This window comes from Tyto alba, unplaced genomic scaffold (assembly GCF_018691265.1).
Source record: "Tyto alba isolate M040663 unplaced genomic scaffold, T.alba_DEE_v4.0 Super-Scaffold_26, whole genome shotgun sequence".
Lineage (NCBI taxonomy): Eukaryota > Metazoa > Chordata > Aves > Strigiformes > Tytonidae > Tyto > Tyto alba.
Window position 1 is genome coordinate 3,603,605 of NW_024881300.1, and position 16,834 is coordinate 3,620,438.

At 38.4% G+C, this 16,834-nt stretch overlaps 1 protein-coding gene across 2 annotated transcripts in view; it reads left to right on the forward strand.

Annotated features, from left to right (window-relative positions):
* Nucleotides 1–339: 339 nt before the first annotated feature.
* SLC7A6 (solute carrier family 7 member 6) overlaps nucleotides 340–16,834 on the forward strand; it is a 31,494-nt gene continuing 14,999 nt past the window's right edge. The window contains exons 1-5 of one of the 2 annotated variants that reach the window (XM_032997678.2): nucleotides 340–486; nucleotides 7,201–7,773; nucleotides 11,586–11,711; nucleotides 13,534–13,678; nucleotides 16,249–16,372. In XM_032997678.2, coding sequence (XP_032853569.1) covers nucleotides 7,242–7,773; nucleotides 11,586–11,711; nucleotides 13,534–13,678; nucleotides 16,249–16,372 — 927 coding nt within the window. In that variant the 5' untranslated portion in view covers nucleotides 340–486; nucleotides 7,201–7,241. The other variant, XM_042797368.1, reaches the window with a different exon arrangement.

The window sequence follows — 16,834 nt, forward strand, 5'->3', positions numbered from 1 at the left end:
TGTGCCCCTCCTGAGGGCAGGAACATGTAGTATTTTAGGGGCTCTCCTTTTTATTTCCATATCCACTATGGCTGGCGCTTACCACCTCGTAGTCGTACCCAAAAGATCACCAGATTGAAGGGCTTCGACCCTCTCAGGCCCCTCATTTTCGAGCAAACTCGTGGGCGTGTAACTCTGGGCCAGGTCATCCCTCAGGGCTTCACAGGAGCTGTGAGACCCTCAGCTCCCCTCGGGCTGAGGGCAGGGCCACCCTCCACCTGCGGCAGTCCCGGGGGCAGGCCCGCGGCTCCTCCGCTGAGCCCGGGGTGGGACAAGGCGCCGTTTTCGTACCGTGAGCGCTAAGCCTCTTCTCCATCTTGTGCCTGAGGAAAAGGGGAAGGATGGTTCCTGACCCGGCAAGAGACGGGGAAGCGATCGCTTCCACCGTCCCGCGCGGGGGCGAAGAGCTTGCCGCCCTCCTCACCCACGGGGCGCGGCGGGGCTGAGGTAAACCCGGCGGGGCCGCGCGGGAGGCCGGGCCCCGGGGCGTCTCCTCCGAGCAGACGCGGCTGGAGGCAGCGGCGGTTTCCTGCCGGGGAAGGGGAGGCGATTGCGGCGGGCCCGGGGTCGTGGGGCGGAGCGGAGCGGCGCGGCCGCCATCACGTGTCGGTGTGGCAACGGAGCGAGCATCCCCGGGACAGGCGGCGGTGCGACCGGCGGGAGCGGAGGTAACGCGGGCGGCCGCGACGCCACAGCCGGCGGGGAGGTCCCGCGGGACCCCCGGGGGCCGGCACGGCTGCGAGGCGCGGTCTCCCTCCCACCTTAATGGGGAGGCAGGCGGGGCGGCCAGGAGCCCGGGGCGGCGCAGGGGCTGCCGGCGGCGCAGCTTGCGCCGGGCGCGGAGGTTTCCGGCGCTTTCTCCGCGCCGTTGCCTCCCCTGCAGCATCCGGGGCTGGCGGCCTCGGCGACCCGGGGCCGGCTGCAGGTGTGCGGGGGTGGCAATGCGACAAATGCCTTGTGTTTATTTTTTTTTTTTTTCTAAAGGGTGCCAGAGGGCCAGCACCTGCGGGTGCCTTAGCCCTGACAACGCCGCTGCCCCGCGCCTCAAGCCCTCAGGCGCCTCAGCCCTCAGGCGCCTCAGCCCTCAGGCGCCTCAGCCCTCAGGCGCCTCAGCCCTCAGGCGCCTCAGCCCTCAGGCGCCTCAGCCCTCAGGCGCCTCAGCCCTCAGGCGCCTCAGCCCTCAGGCGCGGGGCAGCCTCTCCCCGCCCGGGGCTGTCCAGGAAGCGTGAAATATGCCTGAACCTTTCTTATTTCACAAGGAGAACAGGGTAACCACCGCTTGGGGAGGGAGGAGCGGCCACCGAGGGGCAAAGTGACCCCAAATCTTTCCCGCTAAGGCGCGACGGCGGGACCCTGAGGGCCGGTCTCCTCACGTCGTTCCCGCTGGCGATAGCCTGTCACGTCGTGCACATCCCGACAGGAGGGTGGTTCTCTGGAGACACGTGTTTTATTTAGTTTGGCAGCAGGCTAGTATGAGGGTTAGTGCTCAGGTCGGGTTATAACAGGATGTTTTTTGGTGGTGGGCATATGTAATTATAACGACTCTGTTGTTAACTAGCTATCACAGAGAACTTAAGTGGGTTTAGTAATACCCTCAGGCGTGCATGTTTTTGCTTACTGGCATTTGGTAGTGATTTCGATTGTTTATGTGTTTTTTAAGTGACATGTATGAAATGCAATCTGATTAGGTGTGACCGTAAGTTATAGCTAAAGAGTACACGTGGGTATAGATTTGTAGGTAAGCATGTGACTTCTGACATTGATTTTCCCCTTTTGGAGAGGTTTCCACTTTTGTGCCCCAGCATAAAAAATACAACAAATTATATGAACAAACTCTATTGCTATCCTTTCTGCCTTTCACTGGGTCTTACTGTATAAATTTCACCAGGTGTTCCTCTTGCTGCAGCTGCTTCGTTCAACCCCAACCTCACTTCTGTCTAAATCAAGACTGTATACCACAAAGCCCATTGTTGTGAGCTTGCTTCTATTTTTTTCCATTGGAAATATAAAAATAAATTAGAAGTGTGAAGGATATAGTGGCATGTTATTTTCCACTTGTAGCTAGCACAGTGCCCTAACTTTAAAGTGACTCGGTTTAAAATCTAGGTGAATATTACTGAGGTGGATTTGTCTAAGATTGCTATTTCAGGAGATTTTGAAAAGTTTCTGAGATGTTGTAACTGAATATCTGTTTGTGAGCTGATTATAGGTCTTTCCTTCATTTAATGTTCATAGTCTTATTCAGGATTTGTCCAAGCATGTGGATAGTATGTGATTTGCTGAACATATCTTGTGCAGCTGTGTCACAGGTGTGTATAGTCAGAACTTACTGCCATCACTGATACAGTATCAAGTGAATAATTGACGTAGTAACTTTTCTTTCATACCTTTTTACATAATAAATCTTGTCCTTTTTTAAAAAATGGATGGTACAACCAGTTCTATTTGATCAAAGGTCAATGTTGTTTTATAGTGCAAAAGATGGTGTGTTTGTGTATGTGAGCACAAAAGACTTGATTGAACAGATTAGATCTTTACATTGGGAGTTGTTTTTGTTGCAAGGGCTTCCTGTCTGCTAGCTGTATGTATGGCAGCGAAGTGATTCTTCTCTTGCCAGAAACAAGAAAAACACATACTAGACAAACTCTAAGCCTTGCCCACTTAAATGTTCAGACTGTGAGGTGCCTAAATATATACATTGCAAGGAATAGGCATTTCTGGGACTTACAACCTTTGCTCTGTTGGTGCTTAACCCCCTGAAGACTTTCATGCTGTTTGTCTGTGTAGGGCAGTCTTGACTCTTACCTGAAGGGCCAATCGTTGTGTTCAGAAATAGTAGTTTTACAGCTGGTATATGTGAATAGTCAAAGTATATGTGTAAAGCTATGTTAGAACAAGAGCTATTGCATGCAACCAAGACAACTGTGGAAGACAGAGGCAAGAACACTAGAAATCTTGGCTAAGGAGCAGGTATTGTATAAGAGTATAGCAAAATTTAGTATGCTTTTAGCAGTTTGGTATTTAGCAGGTTAGTGACCAGAGTTGAACAAATGACAGGTCAGCTGCTGTCCTGCTCAGTGGGAGAGAGGATATTGGCGGGTAGTTCCTCTTTCCCTTCCCTTAAAGGAAGGCCACACTGTAATGTGGTGCTGGTACTTTGCTAAGTGCACATTAACCTTCATAACCCCTTTGGTACATGGCCAAAGTGTGATAGGCCTTATCAGAATATATATTTTTAGTGAGATGATGAAGTGATCCTAGTTTCAGGTCACTCTGTCCTGGTTTCCTATCAAAGCTTTCTACATCAATGGCAGTGTCATTTCAGTTAAAAAATCTTAAGCATATCAGCAAAAAGATTCCTTACAGCTGCAACGACCAGCAAAAAAAAAAAAAAAAAGAGTTTTAAGACTATATTGCACAAGGCTGAGAGATGAGAAAATACACATCTTAGCTTGTCTGAAGGCATAAGCTTGCCTTAGCTGTAGCAGTCCTGTGGCAAGGCTTTGGCAGCATTAGAGATTGTTCTAACTGTTTTAAGCTGCAATATTACAGGACTGTTATATTAGAAAGTATATACTATTCATCTCTGGTTCTTCTCTTCCAAGTCTGTCTTCTGTTTCTTGTGACAGAATCATGGATTTTAATATATGTGGGTTTTTTCCCTATATTGCTAATCTTGACATAGCTTTAGTTTTCTCTAGTCTCTGCTCTCCCTTTTCCTTTGTACTTTTTTTCTCAGTTGGTCCAAGCTGCTGAGTTTAGTTTCAGTTAAGATTAAGTGAAGTGCTTCTGAGAAAAAGTCCGACAATAGTTTTGCTTCTGTCAGAGATGGTGTAATAAGACACAAAACTCAGGCAAATAAGCCATTCCCGTCCTAAAGGCTTTAAGGTTATAAAACAAACAAAGTTAGAGAAGAGAATGAAATGTCAGATCTTGAGTGAGCTGTTGCACACACCTTCATGCAAATCTGAGTTGCCAGCAGATACGTGAAGTTGGGACTAACAAAAGCAGACTCAGAAAGGAAGAAAGTATTGTGGGATAAACCAACCTAGGTTGAGAGGTACTGTGGTTGTTCTTTCCTGGGTAAAGTAGGTGGAGTAAGAGTAGGGCAAGAAACAGTCAAGGTCATCAGTAACAAAGTGGTGTAGAACTGCAGTCACATTGGAGGCATTTGAACGGTGACAGGGTCTGTAGTTACAGGTAATTAAATGTAACTCTGAACTTCAGACCATGAGGTAGATCATGGTGACTTAGTGCAAAACCGCCTCTGTGTGCGCACATCAGATTTTATTTGATTTGAATGATTCAATTGATTTGAATTAAATCATCAAAATGTCAGAATATTCAAAGTAATGTTTATGCTTCTGAACAAGTTGTACTTCAAAAGGTGTTCCGGGAAGAAAAGGGAATGATGACTAGGATATGTAAAGTAAGAAATCACAAAGCTCTTTAGTTATGATCAAAATGTTGTTTTACATCTTTGAGTCAATTTTTAACATATTAATCTGTTTTATCCTTTAGCTGGATGGGCTGAGAATGAACATGGCATATTTTCAAACCGGCAGTCAGATGTCTTAATAATAGCTGTAGTATTCTTATTTTTTCCACTGACATTTGTTCAGGGTGATTTGCCTTCTGAAATACGTTTGCAGCTAGTGTCCTGTCTGAGTCAAGATAGAAATGAAAAGACTCAATTTGGAGTTTAATGTTATTTTTACAGGTCACAACTGTTCTTTAAATCCACTTCTTAAGGTCAAATTTGTCATGAAGACATCTGCTTTGATTATTTGTCCTGCTGTTTTGTACATTTATGCTTTCTGGTGATTGCATTATATATTTGCAATTGATTATTATAATAATTTATATTCATTTACACAGTAATAAGTGAACTTTCTCTCGTAAAGCAAATCAAATAATCTTACAAGCTCGTAGGCCACATGTCTTTTTGTAGACTTAGCTCTACTACACCAATATCAGAAAATCAGCCAGTATGTGGTTGCAAATTAATTTGACACAAGATAGAGGGAAGAGTGGATAAGAAGGACAACTGGTAACAACTGGTGAGATGAGTCTGCTTTCATTTTCCTTTACAGTTTTGGGCACACTCATCTGTAGAAACTGTGTGGATCCCTCCCTCCTAATTAGTTTAATTTTGTTGAAGATGCCTTGTTATAACATTCAAACGTTTAAGTTCAGAAATAGCAGAGTTTAGTTTCTGGAAGGTTGAAAATCTTAAATCCATTTCAAAGTGTGAAATCTGATGGCTTGTGATTATGTATGACACTAGATAAGATGTTGACTCATGTATAAATGATAAAATACGTATTTAGTAATTAACCAGCTTTAAAGTGTTTCTTTGAAATATTGAGGGGAAGATAAATCAGAAGACATCTGACTAACCAGATTAAGGATCTCATTTAGCATTATTTAAAAGAACACAGTCTCTATTTTAATGTGGAAAAACATAGAAGATTAATGATTTGGAGATGAATGATGTAATGTGTTTCAGGAAATGATTTATACTCCATTTCAGTGGTTACTTTTTTATTGATTTAAAATAATTCTTATCATTTTCACATCTTTAAAACTATTCTGATTCAGGGAGATCAAGTCAGATTTTTCTGTACTGTAGTATGCAAGTGTTGGCTTTATAATAAAGGAAGAATATGATTATTAAGTTTTCAGTCCAGAAAGGTGTGCCTCTAAATACATGAGCAAAACCTTGTATATTCGTATGTTACTAGATGCACATACATATATATGTAGTTTGGGTGATTGCATACTGACCTTTCAAAATCCCTATATTCAATGTTTTTGTTCTCTAGTTGACAAGTTTATTGTTGAAACAACAAAACTTTTTGTAAAATTAATGTTACCCAAAAAAAGTGCAAAAACTTCCCCTCCCAACCCCTGCTAGATCTGCTGCTTTATTCTAATTGACCCAGACTCTAATTTTTCTGTTCTGTGGTAAATGGCTGAAGTATACACTGAAGGTTTAATAAGGGATAGGGCAAATGAATGGTAGTGCATTCTGGTAATTATGTAGGGCCTATTCTTTATGCAGCTGATAACCTAGTAATCAAAGGTACATTTGCAGTTTAAGCTGGTTTCCATAAAAGGCTGTTCCTTGATTAGATTATTTACTTGAACTTCTATAAAATGGACCTTATTCAGAAATACTGTTAATTATCAGTATATTCTTGTGCTAAAAAATGTTATTAGCAGTAACTTGCTTTTGGAAGGCATGGGAGACTTTCGTGGAGACTTGAGAAGAAGATGCCTCTTTTCCAAATGGTCAATTCTGAAGCAGAGGAGGAAGTTAATTTCTGTGTTCTTAGGTACTGTTAAATACAGTTGCTAATGGAGGAATTTGGATTGGAACTACTGTGGGTTTTTTCATGTACAGCCTGCGCTCTTAGGTAACTCCAGGAAATGAGGCAGTGGGAACTGGGAACAGTTTTGGGGAGGGAGCAAACTATAGTATCAGTTAAAGTCAAAAGTCGGATCAAAGGGATTCTGGAGTAAGTATCTCTTTGTATTGCCCTTAGCAAAAGCCCATACAGCATCAATAACATTCATCAATAACATCAATAATCCTGTTACTATATCACTCATAACTTGCATGTGTAAGTACAATAATTTGATTATTTTTTTTTGGTACTGCAATAAATCTAGGTTCATGCTTAGAACTTCAGTTTGATCTCACACAGTGCTTGCTTTTTATTATTACTTCACTTTGCTTCTATCTGTTCTTTCTTCCTTTTCAACATTGGAATCCCTTAATTCTGCCCTTCCTATGGTTTTGGTGGTTTGTTGTGTGGGTTTGTTTTTTTGTTTTGTTTTGGTTTTTTTTGTGTTTTTTTTTTGTTGGTTGGTTTTTGTTGTTTTGTTTGTTTGGGGTTTTTTTCTCCTAAATGTAGAAGTTCCTTTCTCAGCTTGAATTATATTGGAACTTTTCTCTTGCTCTATGTGTGTTGGTTTTTCTGTTTATTTTAAATATGCACAAATTTACATTTGTGTAAGAAAACATATGAAGCAACGAAAGGGAATTTCTCAATTTACATTTGCAAATCATAGGGTAAAAAAGGTGGACAGATTTGGCAAGAAAGCCCCAGGATAAAAAATTGTATAATGATTTCAGCTGTCTATATTTCATTCTAGATTGTGTTTTGGAGTCGTGGAGAATTCACAGTCTTTCCACAATGGGAGAAAGGACAGATTGTACGAAATCGCATAGTTCACTGGCTGAATACAGCCCCGTCAGTAAATCAGACAGGACAGATCCAAGCGACAGCTGTGAAATGCAGGATGGAAACCAAAATACAATGCAACTGAAGAAAGAAATATCTTTAATAAATGGGATAAGCCTTATAGTAGGCAACATGATTGGTTCAGGTATCTTTGTCTCTCCCAAAGGAGTTCTCATCTACAGCAAATCTTATGGATTGTCTCTAATAATTTGGGCAATCGGAGGGATTTTTTCAGTCTTTGGAGCTCTCTGTTATGCTGAACTTGGAACCACTATTACGAAGTCAGGAGCCAGCTATGCATATATCTTGGAGTCTTTTGGGAGCTTCATTGCTTTTATTCGTTTGTGGACCTCACTCCTAATTGTTGAGCCAACTAGTCAGGCGATTATTGCCATCACCTTTGCTAACTACATAGTTCAACCTTTCTTCCCTTCTTGTGATCCTCCATATTTGGCTTGCCGACTCATAGCAGCTGCTTGTGAATGTAAGTATTTCTTGAAATGTACTATAGCAATTTTTTAATCCAGGGTTAAGTTTTATTAAAACAAATACTACCAAGTCCCAGAGTTCTTGTATACTGGACCTGCAATGGTTTGAGTTACAGTGGGGAAAAGAACAATTCCAAGCACATGAATAACTTGCAGGTATTCAGTGAAGTACAGTTTTCTCATTCAGAAGCAGAAGAAGGTATTTAACTCTTCCACATTCACTTACATGGCAAAAATAGGAGAAAAAGTTTGTTTTCCCTCAGAGGGGTATATTAAATCAGACCTCAAGATACTTTTGGTGTGGTTGAAGAGTTTTTGCAGAATAGCTCTGATGCTATAAATTCTGGTGTAATTTATTTTACAATAGCTTCTCAATGTACACATGCTTAAGTAATTACTCTGGTAGGGTTTCAAAAGATCATTCAAGATTATTCTTTATGCTTATGATTAACTGTCACATCAGCACAACAGTATGAGTTGTAAAGCTGTTTTGAAAAGCAGTAATTTTGTGTGTGCATAAAACACTGAAATGTTTGTAATCAGATAACCAGCTCTGTTAGTCAATATAGAGAAACAACTGTCCATGTGCTTCAAATCAGGACTGGTCTGTGTCAAGAAAATGAAACTGTATGATTGTACTGTGTGTCATTTGATTTTTAGGTATTTCCTACTCAAAGTGTTTATATACATATTTTACATTTCCAGTAAACAGTGAAAAATACATTTCAGAAAGTGTGTATGGCAATCCTTTGTCATGTACTGATCAGTCACCATGTGCTGCAGAGCCTGTCATCCCTATTGACAAAAAGCTAATGCAGAACTTGGGCTTTTTCACTGCCAACAATATGCTTCAGGGAGGAGATGTGCTGCTGATAGCTGGTTCCTTTTTGAGGCAACAGGGAGTCTGTTGAAATAGCTCTAATGTTCTGTATCACAGTCATCTATGTAGAACTGGAAGAGGGGAAAGACAGAGAGAAAAGTAGTGTGTGCTTCAAATATTTGACTTCTATAACTATTTGTGAATATCTTTCCCTTCCATTTTTGTAAGTTAATTTGTTACTGTTGGGAAGGCATTAATATGCTGGTCCAGGTCCAGGTAGTCAGAAGAATAATCACAAACTTCTTTCAAAAAATCTGTCAGTGTACTCGGTTCTGTTTCCTCTGTCTCCTTTCTCCCTTCCAAATGTGTGGCCACATTTTGTTGTGACAACTTCAGGAAAGAAATGAAGGACCTGTAATGTCATGTTCACATTCCTTAAACAGATACTTCCCAAGGTATCCTGGCACAGATTCACGAGTGTGGGGGAATCTGCCCTTCCATTTAAGGTATCTCACATCTGAGGGGAGTTAGCCCTTACAAAAAGCAGTTCATCAAAAAGCAAGAAATTAAGACAAAGCGATTCAGTTAAAATTATTAAATAGTAGATGTAGAAAGACAATATAATGTCCTCCTACACTCTACTGCTAAGAAAGGGGACTTAGCACCTTTTTATTTAGTGAAGACATGACAGCAAGATCACTCATGGATATAGAGCAACTTTCTTTAACAGTCCATTTTATGGTTTGAATGCTTGTGCTGCCCTACTCTAGGTGCCAGTGCTGACACTTTCACACCGGCTCTACAACTTCATTTAGCTCTTCTGTTAAAGCCTACACTTCTCCCTGGCCTGTCAGGGCTGATGTGTGTCAAATCTTTAGCTCTGGGTACTGTTAATACTTCATTAATGAAGTTGTTGTGAGTGGAAGTCTGAATGCTGGTTAGGTACAGATTAGACAGATAAGATGTGAGAATAGGTGGATTTGTTGTGGGGTTTCTTTTTTTTTTTTTTTTTTTTTTTTTTTTTTTTTTTTAAAAAAACCGGTAGTAATAACAATACTAGATCTAGTGTGAGATCAGTCTTGGTGTTATACAACATTACTTTGTCAATCATTTTGGCAATAGGGGTGGCATCTGGTGCTACAGAACTAAACTTGACAGTTTTCAGGAACTTTAAGTAGCTAAATGGTGATTAAGTTGAAGAAAATGAGAGAATAATTTTAGTAAAAGAAGGAGGAAGGGTATGTAGTTTATTCAGATCCTTGATTATCTATCTTTTTTTTTTTTTCTTTTAAGATCACAGAGAAAGACTAGCATTTCATCTGAAGTAGAGACCAAGCCCCAACTCACTAAAATAAGGGGTTAATAATAGTTACTCCCAATGAAAGTTGCTTAACAAAATATATATATATAACGGCTGAAATAAACCCTATGAGCAAATATTCCATAGATCATACAGATAAATAATACTGAAGAGCAGAGACCAAGCAGAGTTGTTTTTTTCCTGAGGGCTCTTTGGAAGCTGAAGCAGTCCTGACTTTTGAAATTTGATACAACTGTTTTTTTCCTCTCATCTTGCCAAGCGCAGTGGAATCTTGTTCAGCTGTTACACTTGGCCAGACTGTCTAGTATAACAGTGCCATACTTTTGAGATCATTACCTTTTTTTTGTTATCTTTTTAAAATTATATACTTTTCTATTTGGTAACTGTGCTAAGAGCATTTTTATCTTAATAGTATCACATTATTCTTGGGTTATGGGAAAGGAAATAATTTATCACATCTTTTCATTTAATTTTGTTTTCTACCACCTTACTCCCTAAACAATCAAGTTTTTTATTTATATGCCTATCTAAAATACATAGTGCAAGAAAATTGTTTGGAGAAAAAAGTACAGTAGAATATAACCACATTTTTGCCAGCTAGAGAAAAACTGAGATTTTGGGGAAGTACTTAAACTTCTGGGATGGAATCAATAATGTAATGATAATCTGGATAAGAAAAAAATAGGCACCTAATTAGTATTTTATTCAATAAAGAATACTGAAGGTACTGAATCCTATTTAATATTCAGCATCTAAGTTCAGGCAGAGGTTGTCTGGCTCTGCACTTGAGGGGAAAGTAATAAATGCAAAAGCAAAATGTTGAGAGCCGTGAGAACAGTGTAGTTAAACACTGGCTTAAAAAGTGTTGGGGAAGTTGATCATATGAGTAAGTTTAGCCAGCCGCTGTTACTAAAATGTGAAATCTGAGTGTCTCATTTCAATTTCCATTACAGTCTTGTGAAATAGGTCTGACACTAATTTGTTTTGGGATAGAGGGAGAAATATACTTGGAATATTCCTTACTTACTACCAGTTCTTAAAAATCCAGATTAATGTTGCGTTAACTGTAAAGTGTATGTTACATGGCCAGATCTGTTCTAACCTCATTTAGTAATACAGTTTAATACAACTGGAAAAGAGTATTGAATCACCTGTGACCATATTCAGTATTGCAAATACTCCATGAATGTTGAACAATTCCTCAGTCTAACAAGGAAGGATAAAAAACCTTTTCAAACACTATTTTAATATGTTTGCCTAAAGGAATTTCTAAATAATCTTTCATTTATCAGAATAATATTGATACATTGAAATGTATTATTTCATGTAATGGTTTCTTCAGCTTCAGGATAGTTGCAGGGTAGTTGCAGGTTAGTTCAGGATAGTTGCAAGCTGATGAGGGGTCACTTTAGGAAAATGAGCATGTAATCAGAGAAGGGGAAGGTCTTTCCTTCCATCTTTTGAAACAGTGTGTTTAGAACATGCTTCCTACTGTTGTAATTCAACCAGTGAGTTTTCAATACCAGTGTATTTTGCTTAGTTTAACCTAAGTATTAATATAGCAGGTAAGTGCATATTTAGATTATAATTTAAAATCTTTGAAAAATTAATTAAACTGAATATTGTTCAAATAGTCTTAATTTTTCTTTTTTCTTTTTTTCCTTTAGGTCTTCTAACATTTATAAATTGTGCCTATGTTAAATGGGGAACACGGGTGCAGGATATATTTACTTATGCTAAAGTTATTGCTCTTATTGTCATCATCATAACCGGACTTGTTAAAATATGCCAGGGTAAGCTTATAAAATTAAAGCAAAGGTTTGTATTTATCAGTTAAACTGAGTAACTGGTTTAAAGACTGTAAAATACCTCTGTATGTGTTATCAAATGCCTCAGTACAGGCATAATACAGCCACTTTGAAAACACCAATAATACCAGTGTTAGGCATTATAATGATATTATATCATGAGAAGCTATCCTATCTCAATTGACTTTGAACTGGGTAGAAGGTAACAGCTCAGCAGTGTTGTGCAATTTACAGCCTGCAGTATGGAATAATAAAGGAAATGAAAACAGCAAAATACAGAGCTAGCAAAACACGATGGGAGTGGAGAAGGCAGTAAATTTCTGTAAGGAACATATTACTTTACAATGAGATCAGCTGAGTATTTTTTTTACAAAGTTAATTTTGTGCAAGTCTGAAAGTGACTGAATCTAAAGCAAAAATAGATTTGTAAGAACACGTGAGTAGATCTGTGAAACAGCAGCTCTTTTTTTTTGTTCAAATCCTGAGCTCTGTTACAGCTGTTGAGAATTAGAAAGTTTCTGGGGTTTTTTATTTATTTAATTATTTTTTTTTTTTAAATTTGTGTGTGTGTTGGGAATTGTGCCTTAAAGTTAGAGGATTTCTGAATTTAGTTTTGTTATTAGCTGTTCCTTTAGGGAGAATTTATTGGTGTGTTAGCTTAAAAAAATTACCCTGCTTTCAGAGCTGCCATGAAGGTCTTTCCCTGGCAATCTGGCAATTTGTGTCCTTTGCTCTAACCAGTTATTGTTGGAAGTCCATGAGCAAGGTAATATGCATATGTGAGCACCGGACTGGAGTGCTTAATCCTTAGCACATCTGCCCAGCCATTGTTTTGTAGATACTGAGCTTGTTCACTACTAACTTCCTTGACATTGTCTCCCATCTCTGTTTCTAACTCAGTAGTTATTCTGCTGATGTCTGCCAAGGGAACAGCAATGTCTGATTATGATAAAAAGCAGGGAAGATAAATAAGTGAGGGTATTCTAGAGGCTTCAAATGTTTATCTGGGCAGTTTTGATGAAGTCTAAATGTTTCAGGATGCATAGTGTAGGTGGTGTTTTGGAGTTACATAGTAATTCACCTTTCTGTATTTGGTGGTTTTGTGTGTGTGTGTGTGTGTATCTGAGTTTATAAAATTGCCATTGATGAGCTTGTCTTGACTTGCTTAAAGTCAATAGATGGCACAAGTTCTCACAAATACTGGTGCAAAAAAACATACACTTTTTCTCTCAGCTTGGGAAAATTTTATCTCAAGTAACAATATTTTATGTTCTGTTAATTGTTCTCAGTTTTCTATTTTTATTTGCAGTTTTCTATTTTTAAAAGCTAAAACTTAAACATCCATTTAGGTGGTGGGTTTTTTTGGTCATAGTTATCTAAAATCAACTGTTACCCTTGTTTTCTGCATAGGCTAAATGATTGTAAATTTAAAAGGATATATATTTATAAAATAACCCACTCTATCTATATGTTATAGAAAATACCCTTAGCCTGAGTGCTGTCATCACTGGTTGTTTGTAGCTTAGTCTGAACTTAATGTTCCTGGACTTTTTGTGCCATTGTGGACAAACTAGGTGTTTAATTATAGAACAGTATCATCCACAGAGCATATTTTTTTTAAGTAGTTTTAAATGCCATGCTTATACTCATGGCTGAAGCACAGAGTAGAATTGAAAAAAAGAGCTTAATAAACAGCTTTGAAGGAATTAGGGCTTCTGAGGTTTTTTTGTGTTTGTGTGCCAAATTAAAGAAAATCACTTGCTGTATTTTATTATCCTGTACTTCAGTGCATCTCTTCCACACACAGGACATTCATCGCACTTTGAAAACTCTTTTGAGGGATCCTCTTTTGATATTGGAGACATTTCCCTCGCACTCTATTCTGCCTTATTCTCTTACTCTGGTTGGGATACACTCAATTTTGTAACAGAGGAGATCAAAAACCCAGAAAGGTAAACGTTTTGATCTTTCTAAACCTAGATAGTTCCAAAGTTGCTCGTTTTGTGACAGTCTTTCACCAATGAGTTCTGAGCTAATACAGAAATGAGTAGAACAGCTCTATACTTAGATGGTAAGGCTGTGAACAGCCACTAGAAAAGATCTAATAGTTTTAAACTCAATTAAAAATAAATTAAAGAAAAAAGAAACAAAAAAAACAGTAATAATAAGGGAGTCTAGATGACTGCAGGATGCTGTATTCAGTGCTTGATAAGCTTTCAGTTCAAGATGTTGTGACTGTTTGTTACAATAGATGTTGATATTGCAGTGAAGCAGTTACATAAAGGTAGTTGGTGCTGTGTTTATCTGTGCAATAATTCTGATTTCATATTTAAGAATATTTTCCGTGAATTTATGCTCTAAAAGTGTGACTGCCTAATCTTGCTCAGTTGTGAGTCTGTAAGCAGATGCCATTATGTTAAAAATAGAATCCCATTTGATCATTTTTACTTCCTATTATAAGCAACAGCTCAGGTTGCTACAACTGAAAGATAAAGAATGGAAGAGACTTTTTTATTTTTTTTCCAATTCTTCCAATTGATTTTGACTTTTGCAGTTTGTTCTGTTACCCCTGAGTTCTATGCTGTGCTTCTATGTAGCCAGGAAGGTTATCTATTAAAAAGATGAAATAGCAGATAAGGATTTTGACTCTAAAAATAGCTATTTTTAGTTGGACTGAATTTCAGGTTGACAATGTTTCCTTAAATTATCTTGGAAAGATTTGTTATGCATATTCAGAAGAGATGTACCTTTTGTGTTTGCATCAGTCATTTGGTCATTCAAATTGCTTTTTCTTCTCATTGAAAGAGCTCCCCTTTCGAGTCCCATTGCAATACCTTTTCATCTTTTTGAAGTTAGTGTATTGTTCTATCAGTTGGAAAACGCTGGTATTAGATTTATTGTTTTGAAAAATATTTTTTTTCACAGGATATTTAGCTGATGAAAATTCTTTAGATTCATTTGCTATTTATAGGCATCAGTGCCTGGTACAAGCTTCGCTCTTGGTAACAATTGTAAGCTGATAAAGCAAACGTCAAATTTCAGCTTTCTTTATTGGCAATTCTTCGGAATAATGAAATGTTCCATATTTATATAAAATTATTCCAACAATTATATATTTTTCATACTCACTTGATTCATAGTGCCCTCATGCCTGACCAGTCAAAAGTTGCAATCCACAAGTTAAATTTGAAATAGTCCCTTGGCTTTAATCTTGGATGATGCAAAGTCCTTAAAATGCCATTTCAGCTTTTTGTTACATTATGTAACATATCTGAATTAATTTCTAAGTGATTTTCTAAATCTCTTTCTTCTCAGAGCTGAGGTTCACAGGTCTGTTACTGTGAGTATGCAACCTGGAAGCAGAGTCAGAACTCCCAGTTACTAATTTACTGATTTATATAGGGTGTTGTGGTGTGTGTGTGTTTTTGTGCATCCAAAGCATCAGACAGACCCAGCAGGAGTTCTGGTCTCAGGAAATTTTTGATGAAACTTCCAAATTGAATTTAATTTTTCTGCTTTATTGGGTTTTTGTTGTTTTTTTTTTTTTTTTGTTGATATTATTGAAAACCATGTTCATGGCAACTGTTCATCCACGTCACCATGCTGTGTTTGATTTCAAACTGAGCAAATGCGAGAGTAACCCTCTCAGGTCTGCTTTTCCTTCTGAGACATTTGAATATCCCTGCAAGCACTGGGGAAAGAATAAGGCTGAGAAAAGCCAAAGCCTAAAATTAAGTTTGCTTCTGCTTCTGCTCTGCAGAGTTTCTCCCTGTGGAGCTTTGGACTCAGGGCTGTGAGTTCATCTCAGCTTTAAATTAAATCTTTTATAGTTACATCTAGAGGTTTGCAGTGTTTTCATGTTACTCTAGACTTTTTTTGTATTACTTTCTAGACGTGTTTGCTAGTAAGATAATCCACATCCTGAGATTCACAGCTGTGTAGCAATTTTGGATCTTCCCTCTGCATCTCTACTTTTTGCAGTTACACAGCCCAGTTAGTTTGTTCTCTGCAGTGATGAGTGCAGATGAGAAAATCAGGGGTTTGGGTTGGTTTAGTGGATCTCCCTGCATCAGTAGGAGCTAGAAGAACAGCAGCATTCCCCAAGGAGAATGAGTGCAGTGACTCAGAGCTCTGCCTGTTTGGGTTTTAGTTGTGGTAATTAACATAGGCAGTAGGAAATCATTTAAAGCGTGTAAACTTGAAGGCTATTGCAGAATTGCAGATCTGGAAACCCTGAAGTTTCTTGGGTACTTGAAGAGCAGTTGCATAGAATCCCTTTTTACACATAATTTAGGTTTTAAGTTATTGCACAAAAAAAAAATATTTTTTCCAGTATTCTATATTAGAATTTCTAGTTTTAAAAGAAACCACTCTTCCAGAGATACTTATTTTGAAATCTTTATTCTGTCTTCATATATATATATATGAGGTAGAGGATGTAAATAAATAAGTTTATTCTGTAATTAATGATTATTTTTTTTTCCTGGGTTGTTGGGTTTGTTTTTTTTTTTTTGTCTTACAGGAACTTGCCACTGGCTATTGCAGTGTCTATGCCAATTGTGACTGTTATCTATATTATGACCAATATAGCTTACTATACAGTGCTGGATGTCAAAGCTGTTCTTTCTAGTGATGCTGTGGCAGTGGTAAGTTGACCATGTGGCATTTTGCTGTATTATTCACTTTTCACCTTTTAGGGATGCATTTTATTTTGATTAACAAAACTAGAAAATCCCTAGTTTATTATAGTAATTTGCTTAATACAGGAGGACAGAACAACTCATCATGAATAATTTAATCTTTAATAGAAAAGCAGTTAATGAAATCATGTATAATAACAATGATATATTACCAGATTTATTAAAGCAAGCACAGATGCATCTTGTTAATGTTTTGCAAAGACACTAATTAGACTTGTGCACTTTGAGCTGATTGTAAATTAGATTCATTAGTACATAACTGTCTTCTCTGTTCCTTCATACTGCAGTACTTAGAAGGCTGGAGCAGCACACAGAACAGTGTTGCACTGAGCTACATTCCAGGTGCAATTCATATCTGTAAATGGATCTGTTGCAGCTTAGCTATGACAAAGTTTAGTTTTGTATCTC